Here is a 17,486-nt window from a genome sequence, read left to right as displayed (position 1 = left end):
CGGACCCCTTCATGCGTGCTTAGCCAGCACCCTGCCGGCCCCCACAGCACCACCGACCTGTTGCGGCAGCTAACCTGCGATCCTGCCCATGCGCTCGGCACCACTGCTGCCTAGCACCGCTCACCAAGGGTACTACGTACGTCGTGTGCATTTCCCAAAGTTCCCAGCCCTGTTCCCAGCCGTGGCGTTTCTTCGCACCCTGTTTCCCGATGCCCCGCAAGTGGCAGACTCGCATTCTTGCAATGCAGGTGGCGCATCCCTCCAGCCAAGGCTCCAGCTGGCTGCGACCTCGCGCTGCTTAGCTGCTGCCGCTCGGGGGCCCCGACACACCGATTGCTTGGAATACCGGTAGGTTGGGACTGAGTCTTGGAAGCGTCCGCGGCCGTGCGGGAGGCGCGGATCTGGGGGACGGTGCGGATCAGTAGGTCGTTGCACGTAGGCACTCACGGATCACCCAGAATTATGTGAACACCCGTGCAGTCGTGCACGGCCCGTGGTTTTCTCCTTCAATCCCCTCGCAATCATGCACCGTGATAACATTCCCGTTGAATGCACTTATCTGAGTCGTTTCACCCCGATCTACCTAACCCACCTAGCTACCCCATCTGTCTCTCTGATAAAACCCAACCACCGTGCCGACGGTTTTAATCTATTGCACGCAATCCAAGCATATATCGCCCGCGGTGCCGCCCCAACTCACCACCCGCCCAGACCACACAGGCCGCCCCCCCACGACGCCGCGCGCGCTGTACCAGACCACGGGCCACCAGACCACCAGACACGCCTCCCCACACTACACACCTAACACACCCCAGAACGCCCCCAGCTACCCCCCTCCTGGTCGGTCTACTCCGCCTGCTCCTCCTCCCTGCTGCCGCTGCTGACGTCATCGAAGTCGCCGTCATTGGGGCAGGCGCCGGGCGCCAGCGGTTGGGCTGGGATGCCGCGGGCCAGCTGTTTGCGGTTGGCGGCGGTGGTGGTTGGGGGTAAGCAGTTAGCAAACAGATGGGCAGGTCCAACGGTGGAGTCAGTCATGCAGCGGCGGCGTACCGGAAGGAGCGGCGGTACGGGGGCAAACCGGTGCATTTACAGGCCGCAGCACGAGCTAACAGGATGAGTAATGGGTGGGGTAGATCGCAAACGCCGACGGGGCGCGCCCCAAAACCCCAACGCATCACAGACATTACCCAACCGCCTCAAACCAGGGGATCTGGGTTTGAGCACCCGCGGAGCCCCCAGCCTCAGACACACGCACCAGTCGGCAGCGGTGCACCGCAATGCGCGCAGCCGCGTCCTCCTCCGCCTCCTGCTGCTGCTGCTGCTGCTGCTGCCGCTGCTGCTGCTGCCGCTGGGTGTTGTTGTCGTTGTCGTCGTTGTTGTCGTTGTTGTCGGGCTCAAGCGGCGCCGACCACAGCCGTTCCGCGACGGCGCTGGCGCGCGGCCATGTCCTGTGTTGGAGAGAATAAGAAGACACTAAGGTTCAGGGGTGTGTGTATACTGTATGTATGTGCGTGTGAGGGAGTGTGATGATGGGGGGCCCGTGTGCCCACGTGTCATTACGGTACAGACGTACAGTGTTTTGGCAGGAAAAGCGTCGGCACCCGTGTGCTGAATAAACAACAAGATACCCCCGCCCCGGTGCGTGCGTGGAGGAAATGAATGTGGTGCGCCGAACTCACGTGCTGCAACAGCAATATAGCAATAAGTTGGGAGTGATGCGCTTGAAGATAGAAGTGGTCCTTCCGCTTCACCTCGCCCTGGTGTTTGCAGGACTTTTCCTGGCCCGCTTCGAGGTACGGTAGTCCAGGAGGAGTCCTCCAAGCACCAGGGCCAGGTGAAGCGGAAAGACCACTGCTTCAAGCGCATATCGCTCCCAACTTCCCAGCGGATTGGGGTGGTGGTCTCCATACATCGTAGAGTCTACTCCTTGCCTGGCGACAAAGCGCTCCGCTGGCGACGCGCCCGCTGCTAACCCACCCCGCACGCCACCCTCTACTCCGCCCCCACTCCATACTTGTGTGAATATGAATATGAATCCCCCCGCACGCCACCCTCCGCTGCCCCCCCCCCCCCCACCTCGACATCAGATTGGTGGCGTCCACGTACTCGCCCCACATGCATGCCTCGCCTGCCGCACAAAGGGGGGAGGGGCGTTACAAGCATGATTTGTTAAGGAAGGGGGGGGCGGAAGAGGCGGGACATGTCAGAGGGGGGGAGATGTCAGAGGAGGGTTGTGTCAGGGGGCGCTCCAGGCGTGTGCGCGTTTGTCATGCACGCGCTTGCCAACCTCCCCTCCCCTGCCCTGCACTGCCCTGGGCTGTAATGTACCGCTGCCCTCCCCCTCCCCCTCCATTTCCTTGCCCTCCTGCCCGTTGGGCTCGGGCGCACACCGTGCATGCCCCTCCCGTCTCGCACGGGAGTGATGCAAACCACCCACCTCCCTGTCACCTCCCTCTCCCTCTCACCTCCCTCCCACCTCCCTCTCACCTCTCCCCCCGCTCCCGCGCCCCGCTCCCCCCACAGTCCCCTCACCTCCGATCACCAGCGCCCGCTGCGCCGCGCTGCCCAGCCCCGCCAGTGGCTCCTGGGCCCAGTAGCGGCGCCAGTCCTGACCCCAACTCACCCAGTCCAGGTACCTGTGCGCCGAGCGACACACACACACACACACACACCCGGGTACGAGGTAGGTAGGGGGGCACGAGGTGAGTAGGGGGCGCGAGGTGTGTATGGGGGGCGAGGCTCGAGGCGCAGGGCACGAGGAGCAGGGGCCGGCATTTCACAGGTGGGAGGGCACACACACACAGGGGGGCGCATGAGGCAGGGGGTGGGGCACCGGGTCCGGCAGGTGACACATTGACGCATGAAGACACACGGACGATACAAACGACGATGTATCCCTCCACGGCACATGCTCACCGCCACGCTGTCAAACCCCTCCCGCCCCGCCCCGCCCCGCCTTCCCTCCGAACGTCCAGCGCCACGCGCTCCGAGAGCCATCCAGGAGCAATCACATTAGCAAGCGCCGAGCTATCGCCGCAGCAACCACATAAGCAATACCGGTACTAGCCGTTACCGGTGCAAACCGGAAACGCGCACAGGCTTAAACATATGCCAAAAGCAATTCCAAAAGCGATTTATGCCGTATGATACATCAGAGGCAATTCCCAAAGCGAACCACAACTGACACACAAACACACACACGAACACCCACACGCACAGCAGCCCTCACCAGCCGGACGACACGATGGCCCTGAAGCCCGCCGCCGTCACCGCCGCCAGCTCCTCGCCCTGGCCCCGCTCCCCCAGCCGCGCCGCCCGCGCCGCCGTCACTGCGCCGCGCAGCGCCGCCAGTGCCCGCCGCGTGTCCACGTCGCCGCCACTGTCGTAACCAGTATTGCTGTTGCCGCCGCCGTCACCGTGTGCCTTGTCATGATCGGCGGTGCCTGCGGCTGCGTGCGTGTCCTGAGCAGCTGCAGCTGCAGCCGCAACGGCCGCCGTGTCGCCAGCCGCGGCCGTGGTCGCCGGGCCCGTGGTCGCTGCCTGGAGGTCAGCAGCGGCGCCCGCGGCGGCATGGGCGGCGGCGTCGGCCTCCTGCTGATCGCCCTCCTGCTGCTTCTCACCCTGCTGCTGCTGCTGCTGGCCCTGCTGTTGAACCTGCTGCTGCTGCTGTGGGTCCGTCTGGGTGTGTGTCTGTTGGGTCCGGAGCTGGGCGTGGTGCTGGCGGGTGGTGGCGCCGGTGTAGAAGCGTGAGGCGGTGTCGGAGGAGGAGCTGGAGGCGGCAGAGGAGGAGGAGCCGGAGCCGGAGCCGATGCCGCGATGCCGCAGCACCGCTGCCGCCTTCTGCTGCTGCTGCTGCTGCTGCTGCTCCTTCTCCACCTCCATCTGCTGCTGCTCTACCGGCATCACGGCCGCAACCTCCACCTCCACCTCCACCTGCTGCTGCTGCTGCTTCTTACCCTCCTGCTCCTCCTGCTCCTGGCGGTGTCGTGGTACGGTGATGGCGCGGTGTGGCCCCGGGTGCAGGTACGGCCGGGCGAGGGACAGCGACGGCCGCTCCGCCTCGTTGGCGTCCTCGGGGTGGGCAAAGCTGCTCGGCGGGATTTGCGATTGAATTGGGCGATTAAGTTGGAAGCAGCACAGCACATATAAGCGTCCAAAGTTTCTGCAAACGTGCTGCGGTGTACGGAAAAGCGACGAGAGCCGCGGAGAAGAGAAAGACGGAGGGGAAGAGCGCACCGCGCAAAAGCGAGCTTCGTGTGTTTGTCGGCATATTTGTTTTGCCGTGCAAGTGTGCTAGCGCTAGCGCCCGCCCCGCCCACTCACCGCAGCCGCTGCCCCAGCAGTGTGCGGCGGCGCCAGGCGCCTGTGTCATCATCATCATCGGCGCCGCCGCCGCCATAGCCGTCGCCGCCGCCGCCGCCGCCAGCCGGCACAATCTTGCGCTTCTTCATCTTCTTCTTTTTCTTCATCTTCTTCTTGCGCCGGACCGGCTGCGCGTGAGAGAATGGTGAAGAAGGATACAGCACAATTGTCCAAACGTTGTCGTTGTCACAACGGGCAAGGGTGTTCTTGTCAGGAAGGGGCGAAATCGGTGCCGCAGGCCCAAGCCACCAATCCTTCTCCCTGCGAATTTCATCAATTGGTCCATGAGCCACAACAACTGATAGTCATGAAAGTAGGCAGACACGACAACCCCCACACGTCCTTCCACAACCCTCACCATGCCACCCTCTCCAAGCTCGCCGCCGCCAGCAGCGCCGCCGCCGCCGCCGCCACCAGCACGGAGGCCGCCGCCGCGCATCATTCCGCCACCGCCGCCGGCGCCGCCGGAGCCGCCGCCGTGGCCGCCGGTGCGCTCTGCCGCGTTGTTGTTGCCGCCGCCGCCGCCGCCGCCGCCGCCCCAGAGGTTGCTCCAGTCAAACAGCAGGCGCCGTTGCTGCACCCACTCCTGTGGTGCAAAGCCGCAATCAGCGGACTCGAGCCATGTGTGACGCCGAGCATGTGTGTGTGTGTGCGTGTGTGTTGTAAGGTGCCTACCGTTCCGCGCTCCCATGCAATTCATACACTCACACACACGCATGTACACCAACGCGCACGCACGCCACGTACGACAAACACACGCACATGCACACACAAAGATAAACACACACACACGTTGGGCGGGCTTTCATTTCCTCTTTCAACACATGAAGCAACACACGCACACACAACACACACGAAACACACACGCTCACCTGCGCGAACGCCTCTGCCTCCAGCATCTCCGCCAGCTCCTCCCGCTCGTCCTCATCCAGACCCGGGTCAGCCGCCACCGCCGCCGCCAGCGCCGCCTCCACCCCCGCCGCCGCCGCCGCCTCCATCTCCACCTCCGCCTCCAGCGCCCAGCCCGCCACGTCAGCCTGCGGGTCGGTCAGGGAGGCAGAGGAAGACGAGGAGGTCCAGCCGCCAGCCGCCGCCACCGCCGCTGCCGCTGCCGCTGCCGCCGCCGCCTCCCGCAGCCGGGCCTGCTGCGCGTCGGCAGTAGCAGCTGCGGCAGTTGAGGCGGCTGTAGCAGCTGCGGCAAGGGTGATGGCTGTAGCAGCAGCGGCAGTGGTGGCGGCTGTAGCAGCAGCGGCAGTGGTGGCGGCTGTAGCAGCAGCGGCAGTGGTGGCGGCTGCATCGGCTCCGGGGCTCCGGCGGGAGGTGGGGCCGCGGTCGGACTTCCACACCTGCAGCGTGTATGTGCGTGTGTTTCGTGTATGTGTGTGTGTGTGTGTGTGTGTGTGTGTGTGTGTGCGCGCGCGAAGAGCACAAGGTTTGTGTGTGTTGGGGAGTGCAGCATGTGTGGGAAGGGATGTGAGGCCGCAGGGGTGTTGTCATCTCCAGCCGCTAATAGACGCGGCACAGGCACAGCAGCCGTGGCGCCTTGACCATCGCCTTTGACCACTTTTGTTTGCATTCCCGGCCTAGCATCCACCACCGCCCCAAAACCTCCAAAACAAACACCAAAGCCGCACCTGCACAATGGTCTCCCGCGGCAGCTGCGCCCCGCCCGCCACGTCGAACGCCTCCTGCCACACCACCGGGGTGCGCGGGGGAGCGCCGCCACCGCCACCGCCACCGCCCCCAACACCACTGCCTGAACCTGAAGCTGGATCTGAAGCTGTAGCAGAAGCTGTAGCAGCAGCTGTAGCAGCAGCAGCAGCGGCACCGCCTGCTGCGCCGCTGCCTCGGCCGCTGACGACGTCGCGCAGGACCCTGCCCATGTAGTGAGCCTGTGTGCGTGTGGGGGCACATGTGGGCACGCGTGGGCAAATGTGTGCGTGCGTGGGTGCGTGTTGGTTCATGCGGGTTTGTGTCGTGGGCGCGATGACCCCTGCTGCAACCACAAAGACCCCCGGGAGACCACCTGCAGCACCAGGCTGGTCCTCGTCGCCAAAGGTCGGGCGCCAAACACATCCATTTCCCCTCCCCCGGTGCACCCTGTACCGCTTTTCCACAAACCCCCGCTCGTTTTGGCTTGCTTTGATTTAGCATGGGCTGGTATTCGCAACCCCCCTCTCCTCTTCCCGCTCCACCTGCAGCGCCAGGTGACACGCGTGCCAAACACACCCGTTTTCCCTCCCCCCCTCCCCTCCTCCCCCTCCCCGCCCCGCCTACCTGCAGCGCCAGGTACGCTCCCTCGTCGTCGCCGCTGAGGCCGTGGCGGGCCATCCAGTCGCGCACGGCCGGGTCAGCCGCCCAGCACCCCACGTCCACCTGGGGGTGCGCAAGTGTGTGTGTGTGTGTGTGTGTGTGTGTGTGTGTGTGTGTGTGTGAAGAGAGTGTGTGTGAAGAGAGTGTGTGTTAAAGAGCACAAGGAAAACATTACGCGTAGGACAGTGTATGCGATGCAGAATTAGAGAGTGTGTGTGTGTGTGTGTGTCCTGAATCAGTGTGTCAGACTGCCGCCGCCGCCCCCGTCAGACCGTGAAGCCTTAAACACCCCACACCCCCCACACACTCTCTCCCTTCCTCCCCCCACCTCGTCTCCCCCCAGGTGCAGCAGGCGCTCCGGCAGCAGTGCGGCGGCGGCCGCCAGCACTGACCCCACAGCCGCGTAGGAGGAGTCCTGGGGTCGGTGAGGGGTGTTGGGGGTGGGGTTGTTGGGAGTGTTGGGAGTGTTGGGAGTGTTGGGAGTGTTTTGGGGGTCACGTGCGAGCATCTCGGTCGCCGTGGCCGGGCGGGGAGGTGTACTATTGAGAGATGCAAAAGCCGCCCACACGCTTCGGCATGAGCTGCGGCCGCTGAGCAGCACGACAGCCGACCCGCACCGACGGAGCCCCGCACACACGCAGGAAGACTCACACGGTCCCACTCCGCCCCGCTGTTGGACTAGAGCCAATCCACTGCTCCCCCAACGCCCGTCCCCAACACCGTACTATGGACAACTGCATACCACCCCTGGCGGGTTTGGGTTCACTCAGTGGGCTTAGGGTGCTTTGGGTTCTGGATCCAAACTACCCCTCCTCACACGCCACGCGCGCCACACGGTACCATACCTTGGTGGGGTCAATGGTGCCAGTGGTGCCGCCGCCGCTGCCCGCACTGCCGCCGCCGCCGGCGCCGCCGCAGTCACTCAGCAGGCCGGGGAGGCCCGCGCCCCAGGACCGGGCGTGGCCGGGGGTGTCAAGCTCCAGCAAAACCCGCACGCCACGCGCCGCCGCGTACACCACCAGGCTGCGGGTTTGTGTGTGGAGAAGGAGGGTCGGAAAAGGGAGGTCTGTACATACCAGCCCAAGCCAGGGGATAGCTCCATAATTGGGACAGCTTGTGTACATTACGATTGCTGCAGCAATCAGCCACCCATATGCAAACGTCAGTCCAATGTGACACTGTTTTGGGCCACTGCTTTGCCCTTAACTGCTTGCGTACATTATCAGTTTATCACACATACGGCACACAAGCCTGTGTCGACCCTTTCCCCTCGCGCTTTCCTGCGCGGCGTGGCGGCCCCGACCCCCCTGCTACAGCCGCGCCCCCGCCCGCCAGCCCACCTTTCCACGTCCTGTCGGCTGTAGCTCATGCGCGGCCCGAAGGCGCCCCGGGCAGCCAGGTCCGGCAGCCCCGCCGCCTCCGCCACTGCTGCCAGTGGGAAGGACTGACGGGGGTGGTGGGCGTGGGCGTGGGCGCGGGCGCGGGGTGGGGGTGTTACACGCATTAAGTTTACGCAGTGAAGTCGTAGGGGTGGTGGGATTGTAAATGCCAGTCCAGACTAAACCCAACCAAGCCAAACTACTGGGGGTGGGGGTGGCAGTGGTGGGGAGAAGAAATGCGGAGGAGGAGGGCGCAGTAGCAATGGTGGGGCAATCACCATGCCGGAGGGGATGGGGGCGGGGCGTCACACGAGTTGGAGAGGACAACAGCCAGCGCACAGGTATCACACCCAAACCCGCGACCCCCCCCCAACCCCCCCGACTATCCCCTCGTGTGTCGGTGTAAAAGAAACCGGACCCCACCCCCCGCACCCCTCTGGTTCAACTTGAAGCATGGAACAAGCGAACCCTGCCCAAAACCACCCCCACAATTTCGTTTCTCCTTGATCATTCCAGACTGTAAGCCCCCTCCACCTCCACCTCCACCTCCACCTCCACCCCTCCACCCCTACCTGGTCGTCCACGGCGTGCCAGTGCAGTGTGTTCATCTTGACCGCCGCCAGCGCGACCACGGCGGCGCGCAGGGCCGGCAGCGGCAGGAAGTGCCGCGCCGTGTCCAGGAGCAGACCGCTGTGTGCGTGTGGGGAGGGAGGGGGGGGGGTAAGGGGGTTATGTGCGTGTGTGTGCGTGCGTGCGTGCGTGTGTATGTGCGTGTACGTGTGTGTGTTGGGGGTTACATTCATGATTAGTTGAGGAGTGAACGCGTAGCCAGGTACAGTAGCATTGTAGACGCGTTGGGGGGGAGACGCGTGCAGTTGGGACAGTGACGCCCGTCATCATTGTGACATGGGCGCTTGAAGCGCAGATTGACGAGATGAAACACATTGAAGAGCAGCATCACACGGATCACAACCATCATGCTACAGCTCTACCTCCAACTCCCAACGCTAACTCGCACTCACTCACTCACCCACCCACCCACCCACCCAAACTCAGGCTCACCGGTGCGGGAAGCGCGGCCAGTCGCTGACGTTGGCAACCACCAGCGCCAACTGCGGCTGTAGCATCTCGTGCGGCTGTAGCAGCTCCCCCTTGTTCCCCTTGGGCTGTAGCGCCGCCTTGCGGCCCCCTGCTGCTGCTGCGGCGGCGCCTTCTGCCACTGCTACTACTGCTGCTACTGCCGCGCCAGCACCTGCTGCTACTGCCGGTCCCTCCACCTCCACCACTAGCTGGCTCAGCGTCTCCAGCGCGTGCAGGGCTCCCCACTGCATGTGTTCATGTGTGCGTGTTCGTGCGAGCCAGCATGTGTGCAAGAATGTCAGGTTGCGAACTTGCAATTTATGCATCGAAGAAGCCACTAAATGACATCTGCGGCTTCCAAGCATGGATGTTTCTTACAAGGGTGCCGCCGCTGTAAGCATGTGACGCCGCGCCCACGCAGAGCCGTTCACAGGGGCACTCACAACTACGTACACAGGGCTCCTATCTTAATGTCTCCAGACATTAATCGGCCATTTTGGCCGTTTCCTAGACATTCCTCCCGGGGGCTAATGTCTGGGGCGAGACTTTGTTGGCCCGGGTTTGGGGCGGGTTTTGTCCCAATTCCTATGGAGAAGCCCCCAAACCGCCATGTGCCCAGACAAAAGACGGCGGCCACCGGGCCGTTTTTGTCTGGAGCTAGACATTACCCCAAAAACAAGATACGACCCCTGTACGTACAACACGGCCCCCCGAGCTTTCGTAACCAGAGTCCTGTGTGTTTCCTGCCCGTGTGCTTTCTAACACGCCCGTAACACGGGTGTGTCAGCTGGCACACACGCACACGCACCTGGGTGGCGGCGCGGATGTGGACGGAGCCGCCGCCGCCGCCGGGCACCTGCACACGAGCAGTTGTACAGTTGAAGCGGTTGGGCGGTTGGGTGGTTGGGCGGTTGGGCAGTTGGGCAGGGTCACGGCTTGTACCACATCCTCAAACCCCACCTGTATGTCGTACGCCTCATCCACCCCCAGCTGCAGTGGTGCAGACTGGTCCTTCACATGCAACACCAGCTCCGTCACGGCGGCAGCAGCAGTTGCAGCAGTAGCAGCAGGGGCACCGGCGGTAGCAGTGGCACCGGCAGTAGCGCCGGCTGCGCGACGAGCGGAAAACGGGGGGGGGTAGCATGTGGGGCTCGGCGGGGCACGTGGCAGGCGGGGCAGTAGCAGGTGGGACAGTAGCAGGTGGGGCAGTAGCAGGTGGGGCAGTAGCAGGTGGGCTGGGGCCTAGAAGAGCTGCCGAGCTGCTGTGGACGGGGCGGGGCGGGGGACAGCAGCACTGGTGCGCGAGGCACTGACGCAATGCGGAGGGTTTCCAGGCGCACTGGGCGTAGCGGGGCGGGGCACGCGCAGCCATGTGGGGCGGGGCACTAGACACCCACCCAGCCACCCAGCCAGCCAGCCAGCCAACCTGACCCGACGTGACCCGACCCGACGTGACCTCGACCCGACCCGACCCGGCCTGGCCCGGCGGGGCACGCATTCCGCGGCAGCAGTGCCAGCACGAGTCGTCTGACCCCCCTGCTGGCGCTCACCCGGTGCGGCCCAGGTGGCGGGGCGGTAGTGGCTCAGGCGCGCGTTCTTGCGGAACCTGTTGGCGCGAGAAAATGCGAAGGAAAGAGTGTGTGAAGGTATGAGAGCTGTGTGTGCGTGTTTGATAGGAGAGGACAAGGAGGAACGCGGGTGTGCGTGGTGGGAGTAGGTGTGTTCGGAGGTGAATAGGGGTGTGAGGATGTGTTGCAGGCGACAGGGGCTGCAGAGCATTCGGGGCAAGCGGCGCGGCATAGCAACGCGAGGGCGGGTTGCAGTCTGCGGCTTTGGAGTGCCGCTAACAGCAACCCCTGGCACGGCCACGCCAGGTGCCAGCCCCGGCGGCGACAGCAGCTGCGGCCATGGCTGGCGACAGCACCCACCCGCCCTCGTCCCTCAGGTTGTGAGGGAGGCACAGGTGGTTTCCGCGACGAGGGTTTCCGCAGTGGGAGGAAAGGCCGAACTCACCGCGCCACGGCCATGAGCACCACCTGCCCGCAAGGCGCGGGCTTGCAGGAGACCGGAAGCCCAAGCGGATCGAGCGCCAGCGTCTCATCAGTAACGACCTACGTCCAGGTCGTAAAAACGAAGAGCGTAAGCGAGCTGCATGCGGCGGTTGTTGAGAACTCGCAACCTGGACTGTCACCCGCCATTTCGCCGCGCTATGCTATGGCCAGGCCGCGGCGTTCGATGGCCCGCCTTTATAGCCCATGCCGCGATATGGATGTGAGATAGACTCGAGACGCACCAGGCGCTGCGGCTTGGGCCACAGCCCAAGCTCTGCCGCTGGAACGGCACTAGCGAGCGCGGCTTGCAGCGCCAGCAGCGCCAGAATCGGCGTGCGTCTCATGTGTAGAGGCCTGCGTGTGACTATCGCCTTAGGTCGTCATGGAAACAGTGTCGATTTTGCGAAAGAAGCGCAAGGCGAAAACCAACTGTCTCGGTACTGCCACGCCAGACTGAGCCGAAAGCAGGTTGGCGTAAGAGTACTCTGTCCTATTTCGACATTACGTGACACCAGAGGACACGATGGAACTCACAGGGTTTTGCGGAATGCAGAATGACCCATCGCGGCAACGATTGGTGCCGACAGCTCGCTGCATATCCCCCCGCTGGACTTTACATCAGTGCTGTCGTAGCATACTCTGTTAATCTCCCACAAAGCAGCTGACCAGATACTGTACTTGCGCCTGAAAAGAAGCAATTCCTCGTTTTCCTAGGGTGTCGCCACAATGCAGTCCCTAGTTGTCCATAGATCGACCTCTGGTGCAACACGGCGCAGCTGTGTGGCGCCAGCGCGCGTGCCTCGGCTCGCGGTGCCTGTGCGCGCTTCGGCTGAGCCTGCCGCGCCCAAGCCGAAGCCGAAGGCGCCTCAGCAGATGCTGGTGAGTGTTCGCTGCATTTCCCTCACACAATGGGGTCGGGTTGAATGGCGCTGGGCCTGCGTGGCTCGCGCTTCCAGACTATCCATGCACACGCGTTCCAGGGCATTCTTGAGCATGCTGGGCCCTCATACTGCCGCAATTATGCTGTGATGATGCGTTGGCGCGTCCGGTGGCGCGAGCGTTGCGTTTTCCCGACAGCCTCCTTCTGGCATCCTCTTGACAGCGGCCAGCGCCGGGGCTCAGCAGCCTGGCGAAACAGGGCAGCAGCGCAGACAGCGGTTGTGTCCTCGGCGCTGCAGCTACGGGGGCGCGGTGGCGGAGGGGGTTTCGGTAGTGCGGGGTAACAGGGGCGGGCAGAGCAGGCGCTGCAGCTGCAGGGGCGCACGGTGGCGGAGGGGGTTTTGGTAGTGCGGGGGAAGGGGGCCGGGCAGAGCTGCTTACCTCCAGCGGTCGTGACGAGGAGGGAGCGGGGCGAAGGGAAGGGGAGGGGCGAGGCTGGGGGGTGAGGCCCTCCTCTCCCACTCCTACCACTCCGTGCCACGGCCCAACTTCAAACCGGCGGCTGCCCACAGACCTCACACACACCTCACACCGTCGCACAACCGTCGCATTGCTGCATTGCATACACTGTCTTTGCGCTATGTTATCCTTGTGCTCTTTGACACCTCACACGATTCCCACGACACACTCGAAGCTACAGCACCTGTCACACATTGCACGCGTACACACATACACAGACCTGTGATGCTCTTACAAATGATCATCTTACAACACGGCCCTGGCGCACACACACACACACCAACACACCAACACACCCACCCGCACACCAACACGAACACGCACGCGCAGGTGTACTCGCCGCCCCACCCGCTCATCAAGCACTGGCTCGCCATCCTGCGCTCCAACTTCACGCCGCCGCCCATGTTCCGGTGAGGGGGAGTGCGGGTGACGGGCGGTGGTCGTGTGTGTGTGTGTGTGTGTGTGTGGTCCTGTGGGAGAGGCGGCTTGGTGGGTGGGGGGGGCGCTGTGCGTGCGGCTGTGCGTTAAGGGGGCTGGATCTAGAGGCGTCTGACGTGGTGTGGGCAGATGGGCCAGCGATTGGGTCACACCAAACACGCTCGTGCCACGTGCTACGTGCTAACGCGCTGAAACCCACACGGCCCCCCACACACGTACACGCAGCTCGGCGTGTGCGGAGCTGGGTCGGCTGCTGATCTATGAGGCCATGCGCGAGTTCCAGCCCACCATGGAGCAGCAGGTGGGGGGGAGGGCAAGGCTGGGAGGGGGCGCGAGGAGCGTGTGTGTGTGTGTGTGTGTGTGTGTGTGTGTGTGTGTGTGTGTGTGTGTGTGTTTCGGGGGGTGGGGCGTGTGCATGTGAGTTCCAGCCCACCATAGGGCAGCAGGTTCGAGGGAGGCTGGGAAGGACGGAAGGAGGGAGGTAGGGAAGCAGGAAAGGGGGCGGAGCGGAGAGGCCGTGTCTGCATAGAGGTACACGCACGTGTGTGCACTTGCTGGGCCCTGCGTCACCACTGCTGCACACACATTCCCCTCCCACGCGCCTGCTATACTCCTGTTCCTGGCTACGGCTTCGCTTCTAAACCGCTCATCAATGTAACCCACCCCACGCCGCACCACTGGTTTCCACCCACCTTCCTCCTCCCCAGGTGGAGACGCCGCTGGGCGCCATTGCCGACGCCACCATCTGCGACCCCGACCAGCCCATCAAGGTGCTTGAGGCAGAGACAGGGAGGAGGGGAGGAGAGAGAGGAGGGAGGGGGGGAGGAGGGAGGAGGGGAGGAGGGAGGGGAGGAGGAGGGAGAGGAGGAGGGAGGAGGGAGGGAGGGAGGGAGGGAGGGAGGGAGGGAGGAGGGGGAGGAGGGGGAGGGGAAGGAGGCAGGCAGGCAGGCAGGGAGGGAGGGAGGGAAAGAGGCAGGGAGGGAGGGAGGGAGCGGGGGGAAGGAGGGAGGGGGGCTAGGCAGGAGGACGGGGCAAGGAAGCCGGGTTGTAATAACCAGCCCAAACTAAACCAAACCAAGCCAAACTAGCGGAGCACAGGCGACAATGGTAAGCGATAATACTTATGGGAGGGCGCCGAGACGTCATGGAGAAGCAGGCGGCTGGGCTCCGCGCCTCCATGTGTTGCGGGCTAGGGGGGGCATTGAAAGGGGAGGATGGCTGGCAGCGTTCGCTGGATTTGTTCACGCCCTGCCTGCTGTTGCTTTCCTAACACGCGCCCGTTCCCATCCGCCGCCTGCTCCCTCCCCCCTCACTTGTTAAGTACTCATGAATGCAAACCCCCTGGCTCCCCTCCTCCCACGCCGCAGGTTATCCCCATCCTGCGTGCGGGTCTCGTGCTGCTGGAGCAGGCGCAGCAGGTGGGCGCGTGTGTGTGGGCGCTTGTGGGCGTGAGCGTGGTTTTCGCCGGTACCAGCCCAAACTAAATCAAACCCAATGCAACCGAGCGAGGGGGGTGCGGGGTTGCGTCCGCACATTGGCACATGCCCAATTGACTCTATGGACAGTGGGGCCCGAAGGAGGCGCTGAAGGGTGGGGAGAAGTTGTGTGGTTCGCGTGCAACCGTGCCCCATGCTCCTAGCTCAGACTCGCCATGCCGAGCTCATGTCCCAATCCGTGCGTGCCGCATGTGTTCGTGGCGCCATCACCCCCCTGGGAGTATCGCCCCTCATTCACCTTATTCACCACGGACGCTCTCATTGGGCTCGAGCTAATGCACACCTTCCCATGCCTGCTGCATTGCCCGCTGTCCCCTGTCCCCAATCCTTTTGCCCTGTTCCCATTGCCTTAAGCCTTCAAACTCCATCTCCACCTCCCAAGTAACCATGAATGTAACCTCCCCGACCACCACCACCACCACCACCCGCCACACACACACACACACAGGTCCTGCCCTTCCACCAGACCTACCACGTGGGCTACGTGCGCGACCCCGCCACTCTGCAGGTGGGTGTGTGTGGAGGGAGGGGGGCGAGAGGGGGTGGCCCTTCATGAAACACAGGGGCGAGGGCGGCGGTTGTAGATACCAGGGAGTTTATCCGTTTGTGGGGGCATGAACGTGTAAGTGAAGGAGGGCGGGAGTGTGGAGTTGTGCGGGGAGGGCAGGGGTCAACTTCCTGGGGTGGGAACCGGCATCTCACAAGGTGCCAGTGGTTGTGTGCCCGCCAGCCCCTTCCTCCACCATCCACACCGACACCCTCGCCTACCCATGCCCGACACCCTCCCTTGCACCCTCCCATTCTGCTCCCCCCCCCCCACACACACCCCTCCCCTACCCCCCTCCAAAACAACCCCGCCACACGACCACCCTCTGAACCCCCTAGGCCACGGCCTATTTGAACAAGCTGCCTGCCAAGTTGGCGCCCACCGACCTGTTCCTCATCACGGACCCCATGCTGGCCACCGGGGGGACCATCGTGCAGGTGGGGGGGGGATTGTGGAGGGAGGGATTGGGAGGGATTGGGGGGAGAGATTGGGAGGGATTGGGAGGGATTCGGAGGGGCGGGCAGGGAGGGAGCGAGGGAGGGAGGGAAGGGCAGTGCGTTTTGGAGGCATGCGCTTAGGGCGGGGGGGGGGGGTTAAATATGCCGAGCCCAACGAACAGAAGGGGTTGGGGCTGGTATCTGCAACCCCCACCCCCCCACTTCACTTCTTAATTAATCATGAATGTAACCCCCACCCACACACCCACACACCCACACCCACACACCACAATACCCTGCCCGGGATGCGCGTTGCATACCGTAAACATTCTTTGTTGTTGCTTTCCTTGTGCCCTCCAACACACACCCCACCACCCCACTGCCCCTGCCCCGCCTAGGTGATTGAGGACATCGTGGCTCGCGGCGGCCGGGCCGAGAACATCCGCGTGGTGGCGGTGGTGGTGGCGCCGCCCGCACTCAAGAAGCTGGCGGACAAGTTCCCCGGGCTCAAGGTGTGTGGCGAGGAGGAGGGGGAGCAGGAGGAGGGGGAGGCGGAGGAGGAGGGGATGGAGGAGGATGGAGACAGGAGGAGGAGGAGGAGTGTTTCCTAAGCCACAACGGGCGTCGGATTCGTAGCGGCTGGGGGTGTAGGCGGTTGTGGCCCGGGGCTGTTTTTGTCCACTCCGCCCTTGCGCCGACGTCCTCGCGCCACACGCGCTCCCTCGCCTCCCCAACTCCCCGGCGGCGCCGCGACTCCTGCTTCCCCCCACCTGCAACCCAAACCCCCGCATGCAAACCCTCGCTCTCCCCTTCCCTCCCTCCCTCCCTCCCTTTGGCCCCCCACCCAAAACACACACACACACACACGCTTCGTTGGGCGGGCTTTCGTTTTCTTTTATTCACACGCCGTACACACACACGCCGTACACACACACGCCCCCATGCAGATCTACACGGCCATGATTGACGAGCAGGTGGACGAGCGCGGCTACATCGTGCCCGGGCTGGGGGATGCGGGCGACCGTGCGTACGGCACACCGCACAACCATTAGTGGATGGCAAGGTGGATGGGTGCCGTATTGTGTGGTAGATGGGCCGATGATGGGCGGTCTAGGTGAGTGTATGGGTGCAGGAGGTTGGGTGTATGGGTGTATGGGCGACGGATGGTGTTGGGTCTAAAAGAAGGTACGGCGCCACGCGCAACTGCATGGGTGTCGTGGGGGTTAACTCTCAACCAATTCCGTAAGGAAACAGTCGCGCTGCAGCCGCATATGCGAGCTACTGTACAATTGTACATCACCATAGGTTCTCGGGCGAGCTGCTGCGCGGTGGAGCGTGGTGCCTGCATGGTTGGGGCTGCTGGTAGCTGTCTGGTGGCTGCGTGTGTGTGGTGGTGGGTGGTTTGGCAGCTTGGCAGCTAGGTGCGAGACTTGGTGGAGCTAGCAGCTACTTGGCCAGGTGGACGCGTGTGTGTGTGTGGAGTTGGTTGCATGGGTGTGGATGTGGGTGCGTGAGAGAGGAGGGCTTGAAGGGGAGGGGCGAAAGAATCACAGATTGGCGGAAGAGTGGGGTTGCTCCCTGAGTGCCAGCAGGCTCACAGACAGAGGTACCGTATGAGGTGGACAGGCAGGCGAGGGGAAAAGGGCACACACACACACACACAGTCGCAGCCAGTTTGATGTGGCTGGTTGTGGTGTGTTTGGTGTGGGTGGTGGCACAGGTGGGCGTGCTGCGGCGCCGGGTGCGGGGTGTGCGGGTGAGTGGGATACGCACGCCCCGGTACGGTTACGGTACAAGGATGCCCGCGGGGCAGGCGACGCTCAATGCAAACGGGCACCAGCAGAGCTTCCTGTTGTTTTATTCCACGCACTGAAATGGCCAGTAGTCTTTGTGCGCTTCGGCTCAGGGGCCTCCAGCTGCTGCAGCCGGGACCGCGGTCCCGGGTCGTCCCGGCACCGGCACCGCGCCACCGCCGCACCGCTGCC

At 63.8% G+C, this 17,486-nt stretch overlaps 2 protein-coding genes across 2 annotated transcripts; one reads left to right on the top strand and one right to left on the bottom strand.

The window, feature by feature from the left end:
• Nucleotides 1–415: 415 nt before the first annotated feature.
• On the bottom strand, nt 416–11,697 carry CHLRE_11g467779v5 (uncharacterized protein). The gene is made up of 20 exons (XM_043067532.1): nt 11,428–11,697; nt 11,148–11,245; nt 10,685–10,740; nt 10,095–10,243; nt 9,943–9,990; nt 9,117–9,379; nt 8,627–8,744; nt 8,016–8,119; nt 7,521–7,698; nt 7,004–7,090; nt 6,640–6,738; nt 5,997–6,254; nt 5,235–5,708; nt 4,721–4,948; nt 4,324–4,490; nt 3,230–4,087; nt 2,533–2,636; nt 2,077–2,128; nt 1,256–1,448; nt 416–954 (listed from the first exon to the last, which is right to left on the bottom strand). The coding sequence occupies exons 1-20, from the start codon at nt 11,527–11,529 to the stop codon at nt 847–849; spliced, it is 3,744 nt and encodes a 1,247-aa protein (XP_042919528.1). The 5' UTR covers nt 11,530–11,697; the 3' UTR covers nt 416–846.
• A 127-nt stretch (nt 11,698–11,824) lies between these two features.
• On the top strand, nt 11,825–17,370 carry CHLRE_11g467778v5 (uncharacterized protein). Its single transcript, XM_043067531.1, has 9 exons — nt 11,825–12,064; nt 12,914–12,993; nt 13,247–13,322; nt 13,729–13,791; nt 14,389–14,439; nt 14,966–15,025; nt 15,403–15,495; nt 15,900–16,013; nt 16,449–17,370. Exons 1-9 carry the CDS (start codon nt 11,912–11,914, stop codon nt 16,551–16,553), a joined length of 795 nt encoding a protein of 264 aa, XP_042919527.1. The 5' UTR covers nt 11,825–11,911; the 3' UTR covers nt 16,554–17,370.
• The last annotated feature ends 116 nt before the right edge of the window (nt 17,371–17,486 follow it).

Source organism: Chlamydomonas reinhardtii, chromosome 11 (genome assembly GCF_000002595.2).
Source record: "Chlamydomonas reinhardtii strain CC-503 cw92 mt+ chromosome 11, whole genome shotgun sequence".
Lineage (NCBI taxonomy): Eukaryota > Viridiplantae > Chlorophyta > Chlorophyceae > Chlamydomonadales > Chlamydomonadaceae > Chlamydomonas > Chlamydomonas reinhardtii.
This window is presented reverse-complemented; position numbering and strand designations above follow the sequence as displayed.